Source organism: Drosophila willistoni (genome assembly GCF_018902025.1).
Source record: "Drosophila willistoni isolate 14030-0811.24 chromosome XR unlocalized genomic scaffold, UCI_dwil_1.1 Seg143, whole genome shotgun sequence".
NCBI classification, from domain to species: Eukaryota; Metazoa; Arthropoda; class Insecta; order Diptera; family Drosophilidae; genus Drosophila; species Drosophila willistoni.
In genome coordinates this window covers 2,191,108-2,218,465 of record NW_025814056.1, presented here as the reverse complement: position 1 = coordinate 2,218,465, position 27,358 = coordinate 2,191,108, and the positions used below count along the sequence as shown (strand labels likewise).

At 34.9% G+C, this 27,358-nt stretch overlaps 3 protein-coding genes across 6 annotated transcripts; 2 read left to right on the top strand and 1 right to left on the bottom strand.

Moving 5' to 3' along the window:
* Nucleotides 1–1,975: 1,975 nt before the first annotated feature.
* On the top strand, nt 1,976–12,965 carry LOC6646515. The gene is made up of 7 exons (XM_002069098.4): nt 1,976–3,096; nt 5,419–5,649; nt 8,183–8,712; nt 9,551–9,731; nt 9,797–9,948; nt 11,250–11,634; nt 11,702–12,965. Exons 1-7 carry the CDS (start codon nt 2,205–2,207, stop codon nt 12,649–12,651), a joined length of 3,321 nt encoding a protein of 1,106 aa, XP_002069134.2. The 5' UTR covers nt 1,976–2,204; the 3' UTR covers nt 12,652–12,965.
* LOC6646513 (UTP--glucose-1-phosphate uridylyltransferase) lies at nt 12,918–27,345 on the bottom strand. Of its 4 annotated transcripts, none has more exons than XM_002069096.4 (9): nt 26,992–27,345; nt 17,902–18,088; nt 15,509–15,600; nt 15,227–15,232; nt 14,498–14,844; nt 14,200–14,425; nt 13,978–14,116; nt 13,476–13,885; nt 12,918–13,402 (listed from the first exon to the last, which is right to left on the bottom strand). In XM_002069096.4, exons 1-9 carry the CDS (start codon nt 27,016–27,018, stop codon nt 13,295–13,297), a joined length of 1,542 nt encoding a protein of 513 aa, XP_002069132.1. In that variant the 5' UTR covers nt 27,019–27,345; the 3' UTR covers nt 12,918–13,294. The 4 variants fall into 4 exon arrangements, with proteins under 4 accessions (XP_002069132.1, XP_015033067.1, XP_015033065.1 ...); XM_015177581.3 differs by lacking the exon at nt 26,992–27,345 and adding an exon at nt 25,105–25,189; XM_015177579.3 differs by lacking the exon at nt 15,227–15,232 and having other exon boundaries at nt 26,992–27,344.
* LOC6646514 lies at nt 18,299–19,486 on the top strand. The gene is made up of 2 exons (XM_002069097.3): nt 18,299–18,832; nt 18,889–19,486. The coding sequence occupies exons 1-2, from the start codon at nt 18,344–18,346 to the stop codon at nt 19,396–19,398; spliced, it is 999 nt and encodes a 332-aa protein (XP_002069133.1). The 5' UTR covers nt 18,299–18,343; the 3' UTR covers nt 19,399–19,486.
* Nucleotides 27,346–27,358: the final 13 nt, after the last annotated feature.

Here is a 27,358-nt window from a genome sequence, read left to right as displayed (position 1 = left end):
GTTTTTACTGTTGCAAAATTACGCTAACAAGATATAGATTAAAAGCGACAACTGGATAAGACCTTTCGGTTCAAAATTCCAGGAACAGTTAAACTTATTTGTGTGTGTGCATTAAGAATTTATATAAATATACAAATAATATACATTTGTTTGTGAGTAGTTAAAGCTCTTTAAAAATTTAATCCATTTGGGATTCTTATGACTATCTTATCTTAGATCTCAGATTTATTACAAAAATGTCACCATTTATTTTCATTTAAATTATATTTTGAGATAAGTCTTCCCTTAGCTAAGATCTACAATATACCGTTATAACTTTAATTTGAAATGGATATAGTGGATAGTTTTGGACTAAGTCTCATGCAGTTTCCTGCAAATTTGTTGGTAAAAGTTTGCCACTCACAATATTCGGCGTATCCCCCGAATTCCACGATAATTCATATCTAATTTCCAAAAATTTGTTTTTACAAACATTCATGTTTAAAACATTTCTTGTGAACAAATCTTTTGCAAATGAATTGATTTATTTTCATATTTTTTGCAAAAAGTTAACTAAAATTATTCATTTCTATATTGTTTTCTGTTTCTATACAAACTAGTCTCTCGGTTTGTGAACCGAACTATGGAATATTTTAATTAATACGGTCATAAATATTAACCAAATATAATTTTTCCCTCCACAAAATGCGGTCTAAAAGCAACACTGGTCTTAAAATAGTTCAGTAGCTTTTTGTTCAAATAGAGGTTTTTTTTAGAACTTATATTTGTGTTGGGATGATATAAGGGAATCTTTATGGAAAGTTTCTTGATTCCTAGGGTATTTCTAAAATTTCGTAAAGTATTTAGTACGGGCATTTTCAAACGAATTTTTTAGAAATGTACAAGAAAACGAGAAGAAGCTAACTTTGCCTACACCGAACGTCATTTAACCTTGTAATTCCTTCTGCCTTACAGAAGTTACCTTTTCAAAATATTTTTGTATTTTATAACGTTGTTTTATATGAGAAATTTTTCTTTAAACCTACTTTTAAAATACTGTCCTATATTTCTACTGACATATGTCCCATTAAAGTAGGCATAGAAACCTATGGCAGCAAAACGTTAAAGTGGTCCAATTCGACGAGTTGTTAAACTTGACCTTAATAGGGCAATAAAAAGACTTAATTATGAAATTTCATTCCGATAGCATTTCCATTGAAATTAATATGTACAGACAAGCAGACCGATATGGCAATATCGATTTGGATTATCAATCTGATCAAGAGTACATATAAGTTTATGTTGTCAGAAAATAGGAAAGAAGGTAGAAATTGTACCCCGAGGACTTCTAGTATTAAAGAATAAGATAGAAAAAGAGAAAAATGGTGAATTTCTGATTAATTTTACCAAGCGTGACTAATGCCATATCTAAATTTTGAGCAACTATGCAAAAATTAATCAATTTTTTTCGAAATATCTGCAATAAAAATGATGTTATATATATTAAATTATATATACTAAAATAATATTTAAATAGAATTTTAAATTTCTATTCATGTGGGGGGTATGTGGATGCAAATTAGTGGTTAACTTGCCATCAACAATTTTTTTAAATATTTCCCAATGATAACTGCCCATCATTAAGGCCAACAAACAAAAGGAATATGTAATAAAACAAAATGCTGACAATGAACATTTTTTGATCATATTAAAACAATTAATTTAATGATTTTCATTCGTCAATTAAACAAATAAATGTATAACAATATAACAAAAAAAAATAAAAAAAAAAAAACTGATATATCAACTGACAAACTGAAAAATTCCAGTGAAATGTGTACATAATTAAAATAGGCACCTACCCAAAATATACTTATTATATAAAATGTGTTTCTGTTCAAAATGCACAATTTGAGTTTCTTATTATCAGTGCTATATAAAAAAAAAAACCAAACAAAAACAACACAAAAAAGTGAACAAACAAATCTACTTACAGGTGGTGTCCATGATGTGATTTGATATTTGCCAACCGGCAATAGAAGATGCAAAATCTCTCCCTCTGTCTCGCCTTTTTTGTCTGTCACTTCCTCAAACAAGATGCCACAAAATAAGTGCTAAATAGACAAGTTAAAAAGATAAGAACCACAAAAAAACAAAAGAAAAAGCTAAAAACAAAAACGGAAAATTTTTGTACAAATTGTTAGAATTAATCGACATCAATCGACATGCATTTCAACAATGAAACGGAAATGAATCAATGTCCAAATTTAAACAGTCGCACAATTAATCTATCGACAAGCAAAAATTGCAGCACATCCTCCACAGATTCGGGTGTAATATTAATTGATAATGCAGCTGCCTACAAATCGGAGATAAAGCCAACGACCAAAGATAATAACAGCAATATCAACAGCAGCAGCAGCAGCAACAGCAACAGCAGCGGTAGCAGCAGTGAAGGAGAGGAGTCTGCCAAGGCGAAATCTCAGACGGAAGTCAAGCCTCCTCGTATCAGCATTGAGCAGAGTCATACAATAAATGTCAATAAAGTGGGAAATAATAAAATTTCACCTACTCTCTCAATACGAAGCAACACAATATCAATTGTTTCCATCGATGAGAATGCCATCGATTCCAGTTGCATTGATAGCGACTCAGAGCTAGATGGCGAAGGTATAAACGATGAATACACTGTACAGAAGCTGGGACAACAGATTAGCTATCCGGCAAACAGTGGCGATCTCAATCAGCACCTGCCACCCGGTGTTACAGTAATCAGTCGTCAAGTGACACCGACAACGCAACTGACATCGACACCCACGCCCACTCAAGCTGCTGGTGTTGTGGCCAAACAGCTGCTCAATGGCCAACTAAATGTGGCCTCATCCACTGGTGTGGTCGCCACAGCTGCTTCTGCTGTTTCTAGCCCATCGGCGGAGATCGGTCATGTGGCAGTCAATAATTCCACAGATGTAACCTTTGGTGATAAACATTTCTACGAGGGACCCGTAACGATCCAACAGTTTCTTATCGATAATCGCGAGAAATGGAAACCAGTCGATGGCGAAGGGGGTCAGGATAATCCTGCCTATAATGGCGGTAGGGCCACAGCAAATGGAGGTGAGTGTGCTCCTTTGTCTTTGTTTTTAATTTTTACGATCTTCCACATGTTGTGATGATTGTTTAGAGCAGATGGCCCAGCCCCTACCACATATAGACAGACACATGTATAAACTTTGCTAATTTATTGATCTGCCATTGGTCAGCGAGGTGTGATCTAGAAGTAGTTACATAATTTAATATTTAATTGCCATGCAAATGGGGCATAATTAAAACTCATCAAGAACTTAGATCTTGCCCTTTGACCGTTCAAGTACGTTATCAACTTGATAATAACAAATAAGTTGATTTATATTATTCCTATACCCTTCAAGAAAATGTATATTCAAAACTTCATAAAGCAGAAACAATTTAGCTTAAAAGGTTTCTCAACTAAGTTTTCTTTAGCTTTTAGTCTAACACAGTCAAATTAATTATATTCAAATCTTAAATTGCTATTTTTTTAATTTAAGTATTATTATCTGTGTCTCAATTTATAAGCATAAAATAACTTAAAAAAAAAAAAACAACTATTTCATCATCAATGAGCTCAGAATTTCATAGCGCATTCTTGAAAGTCGTAAAAAATTATTTAAACAAAATATTAATATTTAAATTGACTTATATACAAAAGAGTAAGAAAATCCATTAGCTAAATTTAATTTAAATTTGAAATAAAATTTAGTTAAATAGTTGTAATTATTGACATTGATTTAAAAGATTAACAAATACCAAATGTAGTCAAAAATAGCCAAAAACTTATCAAATTCTGGAACGATTTATTCTCGTTTTTGAATCTTTTATAGCATAAATCGATTGCATTTTGAAATCGTTTTCGAGTTTAAAAAAAGTTTATACCTTATATATTGGCAAACACAATTTTCACACCCAATTCTCGATCCAAGCTGAATAAAAAAAACTACATAAATAAGATTATTTTAAATCGAAATTTAGAACTTGTAAATTTATTATTATTGCCCTTCCTCAGTATCAGAATTTCTTAGTATTTTGTGACTCGCAGTACAAATTAGAAAAAAGGATTTTTAAACGTTTTTAAATAACAGCTTTTTGAATTTTGAAAAAAGTTTCAAAAATTACTTGTTCTCCACACTTAGTTGTGATTTTTCCCAAATAGTGACAGAAAGTGTAATGTAAATCATTTTGAATCTATTACTTATAGTAACTATTATAGACGTTTTTGCTTGAAAATCTTGAAAACTAGATTCAACCGAGTAAGCCCAACTTCATATGCGAAGCCGGAGTCCCCAAATTACCCAAAAAAAAAAAAAGAATATGAGGGACATAATTTAAAAAATGAGGAAAGACATTGTAAATGGCAATATGTAATACAATATCTTTATCAGGTAGTTTGTGAAAACTGCGAATTCATTCCATAGACATATTAAAGTCGTTTTATAGCCTCTTTCTCTCGTTTTACAAATTTGAAATATTTACATATTTATATGTATACATATTATACATAAGTAGTATACATATATGTATGTACATACATACATATAAAATCGATTGATTTGTATTGAAAACATTATTCTTATTCATATACATATTTAGTTATTGTTACGCCATACGGGGAAAACAAATCCCAAGGCCAAATATCGACAACCCACACACACTGCAATTTTTTCTGAAATAATCAGAGTCATAAATTAATCGAATTTAAACAAAAGCCCAAAAACAACAACCAAATCTTCTGGTCAAAGTGGCAGCAAAACAGTTTCGAAAATTGTTTACAATGGAATTTCATTTCACAATTAGCATAATTAAATTGTAGCAAAGAAATTAAATCATACAATGTTGAAAGAAATTAACGAAGACTCCTGCATATGTGCTTCCCCTCGCCATCATACGAATCAAGCTCTATATATAATTTACCAGTATATAAATGGGGGTTTTTTCCACTGTCTTTATAATACATATAGATTGAAAAAAAAACAAAACAACAAGAAAACAAAAAAAATAAAAGTACATTTCAATTAAAAACAGGCCGATATTTGTTCTGAAACTGCAGTTGAACAACTACAGCGAACGCAAAATGTCGAAATACGGGGATGATTTTGAAAAGTGTTTCAAATGTCACAGAATTATTGAGGATCGTGACAAGTGTTATAGTCCTAAATGTGATCAAATGCCAATTTTATATTGTTCCTTGTGTCAAATAAGCCAAAAATTGGAAAATTGTTTAAGAGAGCATGAAAAGCGTTTGGAGATACTAGAAGAGAGTCTTCAACAAAGTGAGAGAGAGAGAGCAAGATATATAGATAGAGCGAAATCCTGTTGTTGATAATTTCTATTGTTTTTTTTTTGTTTTTTGTTCTTTTGCAGATGCCAAATTGAATGCTCCAACACAGGCGCCATTATTATGCCCATATCTGCCTAATACCATAAGTCGCAAGGCCATCACAATAACGGTAACATTTGTACTGTTCACCATCATCCTGGGCATTATATTGGCCACCACAACAAATCTTTTTGGCAAGACAATGAATAAAAGTAAGCTTCTTGTCGGTGATGGCGATGATCCCAGACTAAATATTCCAATCAATTCAACAATAGGTACAGTCTTGTCCCCCCCCACAAACCAAAAAAAAAAAAAAAAAAATGAAACCAAAACGTTTACCTGCTATAATCATCAAATTTCCCAAATCCCACAAGAAATTGGTGTTAGATTTAATAATTGTCGACAAAATTCCAAGGGAAAATGCTTACTTCATGCTTAACCCCTTGAACCCCTCTCCCACTGTTCTCAAAATCCCTCTATTTGCATGCTTAACCGTTACATAAATGTAGAATGTATTGTTTTCTGTATTATTATTAATTTGTTTTTTTTTTTTAACTGACTACTACTAAATAATAATAACCAAGTAAAGTGCATATCATAGCATACCTACATACTATTTACTACTTTTGCTTTCCACTTAATTGAAAATGCGAAACTGTACTTGTTGCTGTAGTGTTGTGAAGTGAGTGACAAAGAGAAAGTGTTACCTAAGTTAAATTGAATGGAATATACCAATTGGTGCAGGTGTGATTTTGTGTTGGTTAACGATGAAATACCTTTTCAATAGACATCGACTACGATGTGATCGATGATGGAACTCTGGTAATGCTAAATGTTACGGATTGGGTGGGCAACCCACCAAGACATACACTGACAAAACTTGATTTGCCTGTACATCGTGTTATCATATCGCATACAGCAGCCGAAGGTTGCAACTCACAGGTAAGTTGAGTCAACCCATCCATCCATTCGAAATAAAATAAAATGCAATTACAATATCCCCTCTCGGAAGGCCGTCTGTTCGGATCGTGTAAGAGCTGTACAATCGTTTCATCGAGACAGCTGGATGTGGGATGATATTGGTTATAATTTTCTTATTGGCGGCGATGGACGTGTCTATGTGGGTCGTGGCTGGGATAGACAAGGAGCTCATACTAAAGGCTATAATGCAGATAGTTTAGGTATCTCATTCATTGGTACATTTACGAAAATACAGCCACCAAAGCGACAACAAGTGGCCTGTCAGTTGCTAATTGCCGAAGGTGTAAAACTTGGAGTGCTTGCCAAAGATTATCAGCTCTATGGACATCGGCAAATGAGTGCCACCGAAAGTCCTGGCGAGTTGCTGTATCAGATTATCACAAAATGGCCACATTGGACGGATCAAATACCAAACGCACAAATTTTAGACGCTTAATTATGTAATATAAATGTTTGTGCGTAAATATATGTATATAAATAAGATCATTTCAAAAATATACTCATTGTCAAATTGAAAGAAATAAAAAAATTTAAGTACAGTTTCGCCTCATTATTGCTTGTCCAACACTGAAATCAGAAAATCATCATAAGAACCAAAAAAAAAAAAGGTTTGACGTCTGTGTCGCGTTGTGTTAAAAAAAAAAAACAAAAAACATAAAATTGTAAATTGTTTTGTTTTTCTTTGTGAAGTGTTTTCTTTGCGTTGTCCGAGTTAAATTGATTGGAATTTAGGAGCACGTATATTATCTCACCTATTCGTATGTATTTTGCACGTGTATACATACATACATACCTTAATTTAAGTGCACAATTCATAGTCGATTGTCGATTGAAGCATACACTAACCAAGAGAGTTCTTTTTGAAGCACCCGTTGTTCTCGATGATCCAGAGGAGACGCCCGATATAACAAATGGTACATTGGTGATCCTTAAAATCGCGGAATGGGGTGGCAGGCCATCTACAAGTAAAATATCCCAACAGCTGCCCGTACATCGCGTGATAATATCGCATACTGCAACAGAAATGTGTAGATCGCTGGTGAGTTGGTCCGAGCAAAAGAAAATAATTTTGTTTAGATTTAGACACTCTGGGACATCTCTGTTTCTGCAGGATACATGCAAGGATCGAGTGCGTTCAGCTCAAAGGTATCATATGCAGAACTTAAATTGGTCACAAGTTGGCTACAATTTCTTAATTGGTGGCGATGGACGTGTCTATGTAGGTCGCGACTGGGACACTGTTGGTGCACACACCAAGAACTATAATACGGGAAGCATTGGTATTTCGTTCATTGGTTTTTTCCAAACGGAGAAACCAACGGATGTACAAGTGACGGCTTGCCATTTACTATTAGACCATGGTGTTCGTCACCAGAAATTGGCTCCGGACTATCGCATATATGGCCATCGACAGTTCGTGGCCACGGACAGTCCCGGTGATGCACTCTACAACATAATAACAACTTGGCCACATTGGAGTAATCAGAAATAGATGTGGAAACCAGGAGAAACCTATTGTATTCAATTTTAAAATAAAGATATACATATGTACATATTTATATATATATATATATAAACATATCAAAACTTTTATCTTACCCAACACTTGTGTACTTTTATTATTTTGTTTTTTTTTTAAGCACTCTTTAGTTGTTAAACGCTTTTTCTGTAAATAACACTACTAACATACCTCATATGCACTTTGCCCACACTAAAAATCAAATCATATGCTTCTTTACAACACTAACACTGCGGCAATGGAAATTTAACGACAGCCAAACCTTTACATTTTAATTTCTAATAACTCGACTTTTAACTATTTCACAGATCGGGACAATATAGGCGGTGGCCTCGTCCTGAGATTTGTACCCCGTGCCGCTTGGTTGGCCCAGCCAGCTCAGAAACCGCTACCCGCCCTGAGCCTACCCGTTCCCCTAGTCATTGTATTGCCAACCAATAGCGAAAATTGCACCACCCAGGCGGAATGTGTATTCCGTGTACGTTTCCGTCAGACATTCGATATTGAATCACTGCAACAGGATGATATAGCCTATAATTTTCTCATTGGCGGCGATGGCAATGTCTATTGGGGTCGCGGTTGGGATCTGGTCGGAGCCCATATGCGTGGCTATAATGATCGTAGTCTAAGTCTGGCCTACATTGGTTCCTTCCGAAAGCAAAAGCCATCACCCAAACAATTGAGTGTCACACGATTACTACTCGAAAATGGTGTTAGTCTGGGCAAAATTGCACCAAACTATCGTTTGACAGCGGCCATCAATCTAGAGCCAACTATTACCGATTACAAGGCCGAAATGCTCTACGAAAGTTTTGCAAATTTTACGAATTGGACGCCTTAGATGCCACAAAAAAAAAAAAGATAAAATTAAATAATATTTACGGTTTTCAGCTTTGATAAATATATGCAATCAATATGCATATGTAGTTTGTAATCTGTAATTCGTAAGTTTTTTTTTTCTAAAATTCGTTTTATTTTTTATGTGGCATATTTGTCTAAGTATTAGATCTTAAGATTCATTTAAAAATAAAATTGTGATATTATTATGATGAAGAATGAAAATCAAACTTAAGGAAATCAATTGGGTGTCAGAGGTTCAAGACTCGCTGATAGCAAAAGAAAAAAAAAAACGGGGATTTTTCTGGAATTTAATGGCAAACCGGAAAACGTGACTTAATTGCGATTGTGGTTGGCCACGCTCATCTATGCCATCCAATCCATCTATCTATCTGTCTATAGGGCAAAGCCTCGAGATGGTACGCATATCATCATTATTATCTCCCCGCAAGTAAGTGGGCGGCGTCATTCGAGAGTAAAGTCTCTCTCTCTCTTTCTCAGTCTCTCTTCTTCTCTAAAAGAGCTTTACTCAAAGCTCTCTCTCTCTCTATCTCTCTCTCTCTCTATCTCTCTCTCTCTCTTTCTCTCTCTCTCTATCTGTCTCTCTGTCTGTCTGTTTGTCTGCCTGTCTGTCTTTCTGATCGCACTACGCCGCTGCGCAGTTTAAAACCCGGGGATTTTTTTCTCGGTCTGTCAATAACAACAAAATATCATTTACTTATTTGAGTTGTTTAACAACATTTTCACTTGGAAGGGAGGTCTCTAAATTCCCATTTCAGTTCACAACAAGTCGCTGGCTGGCTCACAACGTTAATTACAGCGAACACAACGAAAACTAAAAAAAAAATTGGCCCACCTTGAGTCGTAAATTTTTGACGAAAATGTTAAAACCCCAGGCCCATAATACGCAAACTGCTCAGAATACAAATGTTAAAAAACAGCCAAGAGAACTGATCGTGCTATGTGCCATACTCTTGATTGTGGTGGCCACTGTAGTCGGTTACTTTCTATGGTTAATAAGTAAGTATGGACTTTATTATTAATAGGTACATATATATGATTAATCAATATGTTTGCCCCTAAAGCTCATTCATCGGAAGCGAATAATCAAAATCTTCATATACTCGATCGCAGTGAATGGCAAGGGGAACCACCGACACAATTATATGCACATCTTCGATTGCCTGTCTCCAATGTGATTATTCACCACACCGCATCCGAGGGATGCGACACTGAGGTAAGTACAACTAATGATCCAATTTATGTAGACAAAACTAGTCAATCATTCCGGGGTTTTCTTATAATTACTTTTCTCAAAAATCTACTTAATCTTGATATGATCAGATCAAAGTCTACTCTATCGCTGTTAGGACCAACGATTTATTTTGATAAACAAGTTCAGTTACTTTCCTTTTAATGACTGAACACGTTCATTTACTAACTCATTTAGTTGCTCACTCAGTGACTCAATTGTTCAGTTTCCTCACTGATTCGTTTGTTCAGTTTGTACTGACTCTATTGTTTTCCGAGCTTCCAAAGCTTACAATGATTATCCAGACAGTTCATTTAATTATTTAAAAATATTTACGAAAAACAAAAAAAAAAAAAATTTTTTTTAAAGAATTTTACTTTTGGTTAAAATTAAGTAAAGTGTTGGAAAAACTTAACAAGTGAGCAAGTGAGTGAATGAACAAGTGAGTGAATTTTTATCACTCACTTACAACGACCCAACAATAGTGCACATACAGAGAAAACTCTTCCTTATAATTAAGATATTTTCTAAAACTGACAATATTTTGTTTTTTAAAACAATTGAAGTTCCGTCTAAATGATGTATTTTCCGTCCGTCTGTCCGTTTGAACACCTAGATCTCGGAGACTATAAAAGCTAGAGCCACCAAGTTTAATAATTTGAATATAAAAAAAACAAATTAATTAGTAATAATGAATTGAATAAATGAGTCTTAAAGCTAGAAATTGTAGAATTGTAGTGCTGAGTTGAGTCCAATTATTTATTCGTTTTATGATCGACTGAATAGAATTAAATAAAACAAATGAGACGAATGAGTACTCAGACAAACAAAACAACCTTTTAAGAAATTGGTCATCTTGCCATACTGCGACATTTTATTCTATGAAACATATCACTCAATGATTCGGTTTCATTTGTTTGAAAAATTTTTAAAATTGAATTCAAATGAATGCATGAATTTTTTGTGGATATGAATAAAGCAGTTTAGTTTCCTTCTTTTCTGATTTGTTGCTCTAAAATGTAATAGACACTTACAAATGAATCCTTTAAGTAATTTGAATCTTAGAGAAATTCGAATCCAAGAAATTAAAATTTTTGAAACCCTCATTTATTTTTGTACAAATTTATAGAGACTACATAGACTCACTCACAGAGACTCAAACTGGAGAGATCAATAAGATAGGGTTAATGGGATAAAGGATTAGTACATCGAATGAAAGAAGAATGAAAACAAACACTTGAAAGAATGATTATTAATGAATTTCGATTTCGTTTGCCAATTCACAGGAAATTTGCATCTATCGGATGCGTGTGATACAAACATTTCATATGAAATCTTTGGGCTGGTCAGATATTGGCTACAATTTTCTTGTCGGCGGCGATGGTCAAGTCTATGTGGGACGAGGCTGGCATGTACAGGGACAGCATGTTAAGGGCTACGGTCCGGTGTCAATTAGCATTGCCTTCATTGGCACCTTTGTGAATGTGGAGCCACCGGCTCGCCAAATCGAAGCGGCCAAAAGGTTAATGGAAGAGGGTGTTCGCCTACATAAGCTGCATCCAGATTATCATATCTATGCCCATAGGCAACTAAGTCCCACGGAGAGCCCCGGCGAGAAGTTGTACAACCTAATGAAGCATTGGCCACGCTGGACCCAAGAGGTAGACTCATGTAAGTCGAAATTCGTATGTATGTTGGGGCGAAGCGTAACTCATGCCACCTTTTTGCCTTTTTGCAGTGCGTCGCCTCAACAATGAAACACTCAAGTTTGTGCCACGCGCATATTGGTTGGCCCAACCTGCCACCCAACCGCTTACATCCCTGAAGCCGCCCATCGAACGTGTCCGGTTTGTGGCAGCTGAGACCGAGACTTGCCTCACTCAGGCTGAGTGCACATTTCGAATGCGTAGCCTACAAACGTATCACATTGAGAGCCTCCAACTGTCCGATATCAATTACAATTTTGTAATGGCCGATGATGGCAATGTCTATGTGGGCAGGGGCTGGGATTTCAATTCCCAGGACAATTACACTGGATTCGTTTTGGCTTTTATGGGTAAAACGCAGCCATCGGCCAAACAAAAATTATTGGCCCACGAGCTCATACAACAGGGCGTACGATTGGGTCACATACAAAAGGATTATCAAATGATTGATCAGAATAATAGTAATAACAATTCAACATTGAGAATATTGCAACGCGGTGAATGGTTGGCCCAACCGGCACAGAAACCTTTACCGACTCTGAACCTACCCGTATCCCTTGTCATTGTAATGCCCACCAATAGCGAAAATTGCACCACAGAAGCGGAATGTGTATTCCGTGTACGTTTCCGTCAGACATTCGATATTGAATCGCTGCAACAGGATGATATAGCCTATAATTTTCTCATTGGCGGCGATGGCAATGTATACAAAGGACGCGGTTGGGATCAGGTTGGAGCCCATATGCGTGGCTATAATGATCGTAGTCTAAGTCTGGCCTACATTGGTTCCTTTCGAAAGCAAAAGCCATCACCCAAACAATTGAGTGTCACACGATTACTACTCGAAAATGGTGTTAGTCTGGGCAAAATTGCACCAAACTATCGTTTGACAGCGGCCGTCAATCTAGAGCCAACTATTACCGATTACAAGGCCGAAATGCTCTACGAAAGTTTTGCAAATTTTACAAATTGGACGCCTTAGATGCCACAAAAAAAAAAAAAGATAAAATTAAATAATATTTACGGTTTTCAGCTTTGATAAATATATGCAATCAATATGCATATGTAGTTTGTAATCTGTAATTCGTAAGATTACAAGGCTGATATGCTCTATGAAAGTTTTGCCAACTGGGCACATTGGTCTTAAGCTACAAAAATTAGAGATATATAACTGTGTCATATATATTACATTTACATTTGCTTTATCTTTGTTTTAAGGCAAAATCAATTTGATACTCAATTGTAAAATACAATTTAGCATAATTTATGGCAATAAACATGCTTTTATTAAAAATGTTTCAACAGCATTACGATTTCTTCTACAGTTTAACAATTTTGAAAACGCTTTTTTTTTTTTTTTGATTTTTTAGTTTTACGATTTAAAATCAGTTTACAATTTAACAATATATACAAATCAGAGATTTATGCATGCTACAAAAAACAAATGGCTAAATGACACTTTGTGCTTACAACAATTTGTTTTTTTTTTTCTTTGCTTTTGGCTAAATGAAATTCTTAATTTTGGAATTTTGAACTAGATAAATTAAGCTACTACATAATAATAAAATAGAGCAGCGAACTTTTCCAATTTTCTGTGTGTGTAGGTTTTTGATTTGATATTGCAATTAATGATCCAAGATGCGCATATTGCCAGAAACAATTTTATTTTCCAATATAGCGCCGGCGGGTATATCAATACGATCACCATGATTGGCTATAATGATCACAGTGCCCTGCAAAAAGAATGAAACAATTTTAGCTTTAGCTCTTGAGATGGTTTTGTTAGATTGTTAATGGAATACTTACACGCAAAGAAACACCGCGTCCAAATGTCACATCGCCACTGACAGTCAAATGATCGAGATCAATTATATCGGGTATATTGGCAAATCTGCCCAAAAACTCCTTGACCTTGGAGAAGTGATTATCCCCCAGCTTGACCAAGGGTGTGGTTGGGAACATGCGCTGTGGTGACATTACAAGACTTCCATTTTTGAGAGTATATAAATTCGACATGACGAGCAACAAATCGGCAGATTTCTTAACGGGCAAGAAACGTGAACGTGGCACATTGACACCAATGGCGCCATCGAAACACTTCATCGCTGCACCCACAGCAGTCTCCAGCTGAACGACACGTGTTCCATTCTCCAATGTCTTGTTGTTCACAATGATTTCCATGTTCAAAGTGCGCTCACGCAACACCCGATCAATGGCTGTGTGATCGCAAAAAGTGATATATTTAAATGAGAGTTTATGACAAATGCCAAAAAGTAGGCAACAAAAAATGAGCGAAAAAACTACTCACCTGAGAGATTGGCCCAAATATTATTGGTATTGAAGAATTTAAATGTTTTCACTGACTTGAAATCATCCACATGTTCATTGGGCACCTGCGCAATTTCCAATAGGCGTAGCTTATTCTCAAATTGTATAAGTGTGCCACCCTATTATAAAGACATATTTGTATAGAAGAAAGATTATCATAACAATCTCATATTTGATTTTGAGAGGAGAGGGAGGGGTTTACCTTAACATCAGCACGCGTTTTATCAGTGACCTCCATAACGAATTCAACTGGTGTACTGGCACGTTCCTCACCCACCAATTTATTCAATATATTCAAATCGACAGTTGCACCCAAATTATCAATATTCGATAGGAAACAGTATTCGCGACCCTCCTCAATGAATTTCTTTAATAGACCCGAATTACGGAACGTATCATAGAAATCGCCGTGACCAGGCGGGTACCAACTATAAAGCAAAACAAAAAAAAAAAGGACAATGTGGAAGATTTATTCATTCACAACAATTATGAATACTTACGCCTCCTTATCCTTTTCCACATCAAAGTCCTTGGCTACAGGTAGAAAATGTTCCCGACTCACACGTGGGAAGCAACTCTGATTGAAGGTATGTATTTGGACACGGAAACCCTTGTATTTGCGTATAATTTTCTCGGTATCTTCATCGGTATTGAAAGAGTTCATCAATACCAATGGCACATTGGCATCATAGGTCTTATTCAGATGTTCAATCTGCTGGACCGTCAAGTCCAGGAAGGTTAAATCGGAACGCACTGGTATAACACTCTTTGGGCCATGACAGCCCATAGAAGTGCCCAGGCCACCATTCAACTTGATGACAACCAATTTGTCCAGCATGTGACGTATCTATGTGCACACAGATTTCATTATTAGTTATATTCTATTGACTATATTAAGCTTAACTTATTTAAGTTTCTTTTTTTTTTTTTTTGTACACACAGAGAGGTTATAGCAAAAGTTTTTAAGTTATTTTGTTTTTTACTTTTTTTGTTTTTTAGTAGCTACAGCCAAAATATTAAAATAAAACAATAATACACAATTAAAAAAATAAACCATCAATTTTAATAAGCATCCATAAGCCCGATTAGAATTAGAATTTAAGCCAATTAATTTTGGTTCCAACAACAAAGAGAGAAAGAGAGCGAAAAAGACAGCTATATTAAGAGCAAGAGCAAGAGAGTAGTACAGCGAGAAGCGTAGAAGATTAGGTAAGAGAAAACGCTTTTACCTCATTCTATATATGTGGAATATATATATATATGTATATATATATATATATATATATAGGATTTGCCAAACAAACGGCAACGGAATGGAAACATTTCAGTTTATATTCAAATCAAAGAACATGAAAATATGCAAAAGTTTGTGATGTGTAGGGGGGAGGGGGGAAAAAAATAATAATATAAGTAAGATATTTATTTATGTAGATTTTTAATAATATAAATAGTTATAATTTGATTACACAATTTCAAATAAGTCTGTGCACAAAACACACTTTTTAACATACCTGCTCATTTTTCGGCGACTTCAAATTGGAGTAATTCATGACAGCGTTTTCGGGCAACTTTTGAATTTTGTTCCAATCCAGAGCAGGTCCCTCTGAAATAAAGTTAATTGAAATTAATTAAGAATTTTATTTGTGTTTAACACTAAAACTAAGCTAGAAAAACTAAGTTTTGGCTATAAAAAACTTCAAATTCGTTAGCACTTATTAAGTAGACTTTTCAGTCAAAACATACATTTCCCTAAGCTCCAATTCACAAGTAAAAGTAATTAAGAGTGCCTCTTTTAATTCCTTCGAATTTAATAAAATGATTCAGCTCTGAGCTATGTGAGCTCATCAAATTGATTTAAATTTTAAAGAGGGTATTACAACTTAAAAATTTAAATTACTTTGAGGGTATTATAACTTTATTCCGATGTTTGTAATGGAGACGTTTTCGACCACAGAATGTTCATATATTCTGGAATTGCCTAAATAAGATCAAGTTTGGGAATTTGTCGGATCGGACGTCTATAACATATAGCTGATATAGAAACCTCCGACCGATAAGTCCTTCATTATGGCGAAGTTTTAAAGTAGAAATATAGAAAACTCTTATAAAAGTAGGCTTACTGAGAAATATCTTATATATATAATTCTTATTAAATTCCAAAATATTTGGAAAACAAAACTTATTTAGCACAACAAAAAAAAGTTCAGCGTAATACAACGTAATACAAAAGTAAAAAGTGTCTCTTTATGTACTGCAAAATTAAATTTAAATTTTACAGTATATATTCTGGCAGCTGTATATAACATACTGATTCAACATACATAAATCAAGGAGTATTTATCTGTTCTGCATGATTTAATTATTTTCAGTCCTTTTCATATTTTATAATGTCATCAGAGACGTTAGCAGCATCGTTTGATATTAGTCATATTTCGGTACCAACATTTTCCTAGATTTTTCCTAGATTCTAATATAAACTACGACTTAAGAAGCTGATGGTCGAAAGAGCATAACAAGTAGTTTTTTTTTATACCCTTGCAAAAAGGGTATATTAATTTTGGTCAAAAGTGTGCAACGCATAGAAGGAAGCATTTCCGACCATATAAAGTATATATATTCTTGATCAGCACGACGAGACGAGTTCAAATCGCCATGTCCGTCCGTCCGTCCGTCCGTCCGTCTGGATCAACGCAAACTCCTCCTAGACCGTTAAAGCTACAGAGCTGAAATTTTGCATGTAGGCTTGTATATACTGCAGGCGTTGTATATTTCGGATTCAGCCGGATCGGATCACTATATCATATAGCTCCCATACAAATGACAAAGTCACGAACAGTGACTTTTCTTAATAACTTCGTTATTTTCTGAGCTATTGTCGTAAAATTTAATATTGGTGAGTTAATTACACATATAAACGACTATGCCAAATTTGATCAAGATCGGCTGACTATATCATATAGCTCCCATAGGAACGATCTTTCGAAAACAGTGACTTTTGTCAATAACTTCGTTACTTTTGACGCGATTGCTTTCAAATTGATTATTTGTCAGTTTAATATATCTGTTAATGACTGTGCCAAATTTGATAAAGATCGGCTAACTATATCATATAGCTCCCATAGGAACAATCGGTGGAAAACAGTGACTTTGATCAATACCTTCGTTATTTCCTATGTAGGCCGTTCTTTCGGAAACATTAGCCTTTTTAGCTTAAACGTTTTTCCACTTTGATGGCTATAGGTAAGGAAAGAGTTACCAAAAAAATTGCAAGGGTATACAAACTTTGACGCGGTCGAAGTTAGCCCCGGCCCTCTGGTTTTAAGTTGATCTACTCTCTCGATCACTATACCATGGTATATACCTTTTAAATTATATGTACCTGACAATACAATTCACGAGATATTAACGACTATTTGAAGCTATTTGGCTATTGCCTAAAAACTAACTTTTCGCGAAAATAATTGTGGTGTTTCTCTCTCTGTTAATACATTTTAAAAATAGTCTTTAATTTTAAGGTTGACTCGATGCCATTAATGTTCGCAAACCAGTGTTGTGAAATTCAACTAAAATTAAAGAGTTAACTAACAATTAACTAAAACATATTACAAATTATACAAAACTGTTCTATCTATTGGCCTTTTGGTGTTTGCCCTCACACCTTGCCCAATGTGGGTTAATAACTTTGCCATATCTTCTACAATTGTCAATAAACAGAAATAGTATTACAAATAACAGTTAAATATTCTCGTTGCTTTTAGTTGCCTTTATGACTTTGATGACGCAATACACAACGTTTTGTTTTCATATCAGTTTACACATTGCTCGTGTAAAAACGTGTCAAATTTATTACCAACTAAACTGAATTAGCCCTAATTGTAAGAATAGCTGTTATACGAAAACTTACCCTCTTGCAAGAAGCGACCAAAGAGATCCGCAAAACGTCCCATTTCCGCCTGCAGAGCGGGACGACGTGCCGGCTCTGTGGTTTTGAGCAAGCGTTCCACATCGTTCTCCAACAGACGCAAAGCATCACGTTTGGTTACCTCATGGAACTCCTTGGAGTCGGATGGAGCACGCTGATGGCCGCGCACCTATCAAAAGAAGAAAAACAACAACAAAAATTAAATAAATGAATGAAAATTATGATGAAAAACTTTCAAATGGAATCGATTAAAGTGGTTAGCAAAGCGCAACTGTCAAATGCACTCAAGTGACAACAACAGGCATTAAGTCTGGCATAGACAAATTGTTTGCCCAATTTCTTGGTTGGTCTGTCACCCGCTCGAGTAAGAGAGTCGTCTTAATTTTTTGTTGTTGTTTAGGACAGTTTTCCCTAGGCAATAGCGATGGCAAGTCGTCAACGAATTGGGCTCTTGCTCATAGTCTTTTTCATAAGCCAACAGCAGGAGCTTGCATTGGCTGGCGTTATGGATAATTTCAATGATGGCCTTAAGATGGCTGGTCAAATGTTTGGCATTAATACAGCAGCCGATGTGGCCAATTTGGTGGCCAAGGCTTTCTCTAGTGGAGGTGGTGGGAGTACCAGTAGCAACAGACGTAAACCCGATCTAATGAACATCCTGCAACATGGTTTTCAACAAAATCAATATAACTCAGAGGAGGAGGAGGATCAGAAAGTTGAACAGGATCAATCGGCCCAACAGGCAGAGCCAGAGAATGCCCAAGAAACACCTCCCATGGAGCGTCCTTCAGCCAATAGGCCATCCGAATTCAATAGTGGGCAAATGTTGAGCAATATGTTGCGCATGGTGGGATTCGATGCAAGGAAATTGGGTGCCCTGGCCATAAATGCTCTAGTGATGATTGCACAAGCGGTGAGTGTCACAAAATTAGAGGGGAATATACATAAATTGTGATTGTTTTTTTTCAGATTGGCAGCACTCTAATGCAGGCGACTCGAGGTGGGGGCGGCAATGCCTCAACTGGTCCCGAAGCCCTTTACGAGCCAAGTGAACATCAGCCGCGTTCATTGCCCTTGGGGTCGCCCATCGATTGGTTTTTAGAACGACCACCGAATGGTCACACGAAACAATTGCTCAACCAGATTATGGATAGCGAATTACCCGAACGTATTGTCGATATGATCGAATCCAAGGAGAGTTCTCAAACGGGCAATGAGGCCGCTTGCCTTAAACTCTTAATGTGCAAAAGTTCTCCCATCATATGGGGCATGCAAAAATCGCTAAAGAAACGTTTAAGTGGCATTTCCGAATCCGAAATGGATGACTATAATCAAGGCGATAATAGCTACTTCAATACGGGAGTTTTTTTCAAACATTTACCCACCATGGATGAATTTCGTGAGCATGGTTCAAGTTGTGAAATACGTTATGCCAAACATTGTCCCAGAAATCAAACACTTGATAGAAAATTGAAATGAAAATACTACCAAAAATTCATTTCTGAAGTATTGGAATACTACATAAAGGTTTCTCCATTATGCAAACTCTGTTCTATTGCATAAATAATCGCTGTCTCTGTTTCATATATTATACATATTTGAATAATCTTTCAGATGATCATCATAATAATTTGTTTTCGAATTCCAATTCGATTTCTCTTTTTTTTTGTTTTTTTTTTTTGTATTTGATTTATTTTTAGTTCATCAATAAATACGTATTATTATATAAAAAATATAGTATATAATTTTATTGTATTTTGTTTTTGTAATTAACTCGATTCTGATTGTGATAAGGCGCAGCTAAGCATCAGCGCGTTGAATGTTTTTGGGTTTTATAAACCCAATGTTCCATGAAACGACCTCTAACAAAAAAAAAAAAAAATGAAAACAAAAAATGCAATATAATAATTGGACTTGTGTAATATATTTGTCTGGGTCATATTGTCATCCCGGCTTTGCTACTGTCTATATAGTTAGTTAGTTTGTTAGATAGTTGGTTGTTGTTATCAACAACTAAGCTGATAATGTTATCTTCATTATCCCTCATAGTTGCCCACATTACATTTGTTCCTTCGATTCGAAATTCCATTTTGGTTGAGGTAAAATTTAAAGCCAATTAGCATCATTTGGCTTAGGTATACATTAACTGACGTCAGTCTCAATCAATCAGTCAAAAAAAAACCTAATCACATCGATGAGATTAACCTAATCTAGATTATCTGGAGGTTATAATGATGATGCCGCCGTTTAAACTTGGCTAATGGTTCTTTCCCGCTCGATTCATGTATTGATAAGCCAAATAATATAATTTCAATAATTGCGTAAACTTGCCATCACATTACGTAGGCGTGCTAGTTAGTTTTTAGTTACCCGTCAGTTCCTGGTCCTATCTAATGTATATAATCTTCATTGCATTCCAATAAAAATAAAATTATAAAACCCAAATATTATATTTATCTCTGTGTGACTTGTAGCGGTTAGTACTTAGTCGCACTCATAATTGATAAGAAGACTATTAACATAATATCAAGAATATATTTCATCAGTTGCAAAATGAACAAATTTTTTGTATTATTTTTTGCCTGCCAATGATGATATTCTAGTTCAAGTAAACTAACTACTAATAGTAACGTTGTCGTTTTTAACTTTAACTCAATTACGAATATAGTCGTTACCCTACGAAAATGCACATGTAAAAATATATATGATGGTGGTCCTTCGAGTACCATAAAGTATATTTCTTAGACAAAAGGATCGTTCATGGCTAAACATTAATGCAGGTGCAATCAGATACCATGTTTAGGTTCCTATAAAGGCTTAATTTGTGAAAACTAAATCTTTATAAACAGCATTTTTAAAGAAAGATTCTTTTAAGACGATTGCGAATTAAAAAAAATTGTTCATGTATACATATTTCTAGCTTTCTATGATAAAACTAGTTCTAACACTCAAAAATACCTTGCTTTGTTTTTTAATGTTTGCTTTAGAGGAAAAAGTTTACTACTAATGATTTTGTATAGAAAAATAAATAAGTCTTAGTGGAGAGACTTCAAACAAAGAGACTTTGGATAATGTGTCTTGAAACGACCTTCAAAGAATCTTGGCTTAGTTCAATCGTTTACTAAAATGCTAGTTGGGAATTTGTTGTTAAGTGAATTCACTTATCAAAATTTGGTTTTATGAAATATTCAGTAGAGATTGCAATTGCCCCAATAAATATCGATTAGATTCTGTGCACATTATCATAGGTATAATTTTTATACCCTTGCAAAAAGGGTATATTAATTGTGGTCAGAAGTGTGCAACGCATAGAAGGAAGCATCTCCGATCATGTAAAGTACATATATATGTTCTTGATCAGCACGACTATACCTTTTTCACGTTGACAACTATCCGTCAAGTAGGAAGAGTATACAAACATCGGCGCGATCGAAGTTAACTCCGGCCATATGGTTTCTTTTGTCATTAGAATAAAGACTAAATCACTATCTAACCTATAGCAATTTATGGCCAAGTCTATTAATGGTGATGCAAGGTCAAAAAGAAACGTAATAAATACCGCGTAAAATGTTTATAGAACTTACACGCATTTGACACTTCATTTTTTCAATATTCTAATGAAACTAGAAAAGAATCAAAGTGATTATTCTAACACAATCAACAACCATCAAAGCTATCAATATTTTGTGGTTCTAGCTATACACTATACAAGTATATTTTGTTTAACTGCTTAATATGTCATTAACAAAGAGAAGAAAAACAACAAAACGAAAAAAAAACACTAAGAAAACTTTTAAAATTTGTGTAAATATTTATGATATAGGTAATACAAAGTGTGACACAAGGCCTTAACCATCTCAAGATGAAGACAATTGTTGTGAGAGAGAACAGATCGATCGATACTGTCAATTGAACCATGAGAAGCAAATAAATAAAAACAGAAACCAATACAAATCATTTACAGGAAATAGACACTGCTTTTTTTTTAAATTTTTATTTTGGGTGCAAATATTTCAACGTTTTTGGGTTTCGGGGTATGTCAATCAAAATTGACTAATGCAATTGAATTATGCAAAAGCAGCAATAACAACAACTGATTGTTGAGGTAATCGCCCAAATACATACATTCATACATATATATACACAAACACATATGTGTGTGTTTGCGTGTATTTTCCAGTGTTACGTGAAAATTTATAGAAAGCAAAAACAAAAAATATAAAAAAATAGGAAATAAGAAAATGAAATAAATTGAAATGCCACGCCCATATGGGTAATATAGGCGTATGCCTAAATGGGGATTGCATGTCACTGCCACCGAGTGCGAGTGCCTGTGTGATAAGCCAAAGTCAGAGGGCAGGTGCTTGAACTTCAGCAAGGTCAACTTGCTCAAAAGATAATTATAATTGTGCGCTAACAACGATTCGTTCGATATGAATGTCGCTTTGAGACACATCTCTCTCTCTCTCTCCCTCTCTCTCTTTGATTCTCTTGATGTTTTTATTAACAAAAATCTCATTAAGCCCAACTAATGGGAATCCATCAAGTTCATCAAGTTTGGATAGTTCTTAGTTTTAAAATTTTAGATAACTTTATACTTCAAACACTATTTTGTTATTAACTTATTGTTTGTTGCAAAAAAAAAACACACAAATTGTGCAAAAAATTAAGGGAAAAATTCCATATGCTATCTTAAGCAGAGAGAACCAGAGAGATAAAGTAAAAGATGGGTGCCCCCCTCAGTGAAACCTCGATATAACGAATCTGAGGGGGATCGCAAAATTATTCGTTATATCTATTGATTCGCTATAGGTACTGAAATGTAAAACCTTAGTCCTTTCAAGGGACTTAACAAAAAATTCGTTATATTGGGTTTTTCGTTATAACGAAGTTCGTTATATCGAGGTTTCACTGTATATAGAAACGACGAGGTTTTGTCATCAAAAAGGTTTGTTTTGTGCATTTTGTTGTGTTCTGCTGTGACCCGCATATTAAACATTATCAAACATATTGAAAGAATTTCCGTTCCATTTCAGAAAAAAAAATTACTTAAAGGTAATTTTACTTGTTAACTTATTGCCTGTCGTGTGGCACTCTGTCTCGCTGTCTTTGGATCGAACAATTTAGATAATTTTAAATGTTTTAGTTTTTTTTTTTTTTTTTTGCTTTCTTTTGTAAGTGTCTTCGATAAGATATTAACCTTGCTGGGGCTGCTGTTCCCCTGTCAAACTATTTCGATTTCCGACTTGCTATTTATAGTGTTAACTAAATTTGTAACTATTTTTGTATGTACTAGCTCCTCGTTATTTTGATTGTTACAATAATTATAATGTCACATTAAAAAGACATCTCACAAATTGTATTATAATTGCAGCATGTTTAAAGGTCGGACACGTGCCCCAAACTTTTGAGAGCAGCCTTTTTTTTAGAAAACTCTACAAAAACCAGAGGGCCGGAGCAAACTTCGACTGCGCCGAAGTTTCTATACTCTTGCAAGTGTATTTGTTACTCTTTCCTTACCCATAGGCCTTATATAATTTAGTTATCCGATTTCGATCAAATTTAGAAGAATATAGGTATATAAAACTGACAAATGTTAATTTTTTATATAACTCGCTTCAAAAGTAACAAAGTTATTGACAAAAGTCACTGTTATTGACCGATGGAAGCGATATGATTTAGTCATCCGATCTTAATAAAATTTTGGACTATGATTAACAGGTATACAAAACTAACAAATATTAATTTTTATGGATATGACTTAGAAAAGAACAAAGTTATTGAGAAAAATCACTGTTCGTGACATTTGTATGGGAGCTATAAATATATGAAATAATGATCCGATCCACGATATACAAACCCTGCAGTATATATGTAGAAACCGACATGCAAAATTTCAGCTCTGTAGCTCGTAAGGTCTAGAAGGAGATCGCGTCGATCCAAACTGACGGACTGAACTCATCGTGCTGATCAAGAATATATATACTTTTTGTGGTCGGAGATGCTTCATCCTGTGTGTGGCACAGCTCTGACCAAAATTAATATCCCCATTTTGCAAGAGTATAAAAATGTTTGACAGAAACACACTTGTGTAGAAAAATAATTAAAAACTGATACATTTGTGCAAAATTCTGCCATGTTCTGAAACGATGACATTTTCCGGTTAAAAAAAAAACTAAGAAAAAATCTATTAGAAAAGGGAAACAAAGTTTGGCCAAGTTTAAGATTGAAAAGAAAGGAGGCATCATTAATGCATTAAACTAACAAAATTTAGGAGGGAGAGAGAAAATAAATATAAAGCAATTATTGAAAAGAAAATGTATTATTAGATTTAACAATTTGCAAAATAAAATAAAATTTACTGGATGATTTTAAAATCAAAGTCTTTAATAGTTTTTGAGAAATCAAACAAAAACAAACAATAAAGTTTAGACTATAATAATTGCACAATAAAAAAAAGGTATCTGTTTAGGAAAATGTTTGAGCTTCTCAGTTTCAAAAGATTATAAATTGGAATTTAGAAAATACAAACTCAAATGTCGAGTCCTTGGTATATTTGAAGTTCTGTTCTTCGCGAGTTTTTAAGTTTGTTAAGATTTTGCGAAACAAACTTTTATATGTTTTCCAATCACTTTTAATATATTCTTTTAAATGAATATATTCTCTACACTCATGACCAAATTAATAGGTGTGAGCCTGAGGATTAAAAAAATGTCCATTTAATTTTTAAATGACAAGTTCTACGACCAAAAAACTGATTCGCGAGTAAATTTAAAAAATAAATAAACAAAAAATTAAACACGATTTGCCATCATTAGTATTCTGTAAATTCTATATAAGAATCCAAAAAGCTAACTAATATTTATTTGATTTCAATGCTTTATTTGTAGTACAAGAAAAAAAAAGTGACAACAAGCCTCAATAACCAGTACATACATATAACAATTTTCAGAATTTCCATGGGCCCCAAAAGGAAAATATGGAAATTAATATACTTAGTTAAACACAATTAAACGAACAAAATGAATATTGTTAAGAACACTTTTTGGAAAGAAATTTTTAGCTCTGAGGTCTGCGGCGTAACGGAATTGAAGATGGATGACATTGAAAGCAAACTTGTGCCAAATATCGTATATCGTATCGGGTAACGTATAATGAAGATCGCGCGATTCGTGGAAAACTTACACCGGCACGTTGCAGCAGAACATCAATGGGTCGTATATTTGCTGTCATTTTTTATGTTTTGTTAACAATAATTTGTTTTGTGTCTTTTGCACTTGAACACAAAAAAAAGGTTTAACTGACGTTTTTTATTTATTTATTTTTTTTTTTGAAAATATATGAGTGTTTTTTATATTTTGTTTTTGAAGAACGCGCGCGAAGCTAGCACGTCGAGTGTGCAATTGAATATAAAGCCAGAATTCAATATGAATTTGAATTTCAATACAACGCAGCAGACAGAGCAGTCGATAGTAGTAGAAGAAGAAGCAGCACCAGCAGCAGTGACGGCGACAGCGGCAGTGACGGCGATACAGACACTTTTGCGCTGACAAGCAACAAGTGATAGCAAAAAAACAAAAAAAAAATTAATTCTCTCTCTCACACACACAAACACACAGTGCCTCTCCTACGCTCCCTTCTTGCAAGTGTGTGTGTGTCCGTACAACATAACAAAAATAAAATGTTAAAAAAGCAGCAAGTTGTGTAGTTGCCGGCCACTTAATGAAGAAAATCAAAACTCATAATAGCAAAAGATAAAAAAACCCAAAAAGGAAAAATAAAGAAGAACCAACGACATACATAGAGTCTGGCACGTAACGGTCAAGTACCAAGAAGAAGAAGAAGAGTGGAGGCCAAAGCCGCAGGCTGTTATCAAAGGCAACGCACACCCACTACACACATGGACACACATACAAGCATCTGACGATTAATTTGCCAAAACGATAGTTTTTTGTCAGTGATGTGCACAGAAGCTGGCCAGAAGGGGTCGTTAAGCACCCGCATTCCCACACCATTAATGACTGTGTTCGGTGTTGGGTTATACAACTAACTGACTTGTAACTAAGAATTATTCTAGGGAAATTCTACTTTTATTATTTCAACATTTATTTCTTAATTAACTTAGAATCTGCACGAGAAAATTGACGCCTGAGACGCAATGAGATAGTTAACAAAATTCAATTGAATCAATTAACATAAACATTACTCATAAAAGTTGATTAACTTGTAGGCTAACAGACAGCTATTTGTTATCCCTTGACTGTAAACATTTCATATTAAATACAAATATTTCGTCATAATTGGTAGCAAAATCTCTGTAACTGCCCTTTTCCCCCTTGAGACGCCCTTGCCATCGCTCTCCCCATACAGTTATACATATACACACTCCCACTGTAAGCATGTGTGTGTGCGTGTGTATGTCGTTAACCCGCTCCCGATTATTGTTAGTCTTATCACTTGAAACAAAAAACAAAAACTAACAAATTACCAGCAATAGTGATTAGATTCCACATTTTTGTTTCAGTTTTTTTTTTTTGTTTTTTCTTCTTGTTTTTTGTTGACTAAATCAAGGCAAAAAGGCAAGATAACAAATGGGTCATTAAAACTTGTGTTAAACGGATTTTCCATGAAAAAAAAACTGTTTTTTTGGGGGCACGTAAAATACAAATACACAACCAAAGAGACCCACACACACACACACACACACACACATACACATAGTCAAAGAGACAGATGTTGGCGACGACACATGCCTATGCTTCTTTGGGTCTGGCTGTGTACTTGTACTTGGCTCTCTGGCGGTAGGTCACTTGAAGGTTAACATGTCAAATCAAATGCAACCAGACAACAAAGATGGGTGGGCGGGCGACCGGTTGGAAAACCTGTCAGAAAATTGGCTTGAGAAGGGTCTAAAAATAGTGAGCGAGAAACTGGAGCCGGCAAAAATTTATTGTTGCATACGCTGGAATGCATGATGCAGTTACACCGTGAGTGCAAGCGAGTAAGACATAAATAATGCGCGCGTAGAAAAGAGTCGAGGGAATACAGGTTAATTATTTTTGACTGCCTCACCTTGGCTTCTTGGGGAATATCCAACATATTGAGAATGGTCTTTTTATTCTCAAATAGTTTATTAATTAAGCGTCACTTATTATTTTCAATTCACCAATAACAAAAAAGCCACAACACTTGCACACACACAACCACTAGACCGACGCACGCACGCACACAGACACAAAGAGTAGCTCGCACGTCACAAAGAGAGGCAAAATTCAAATATTGGCAACAGCCACCCGCAACACGCAATAAACTGGCAGAAACTGTCGAAGTTTGTTTAAACACAGGGGAAAAAATTATGTTTTGGGCACTTTGGTTCTGTTACTTTTTGAATGACGGCAACAACAGCTTTTGAAACGAAGACGCAACAAATAACAAGAAG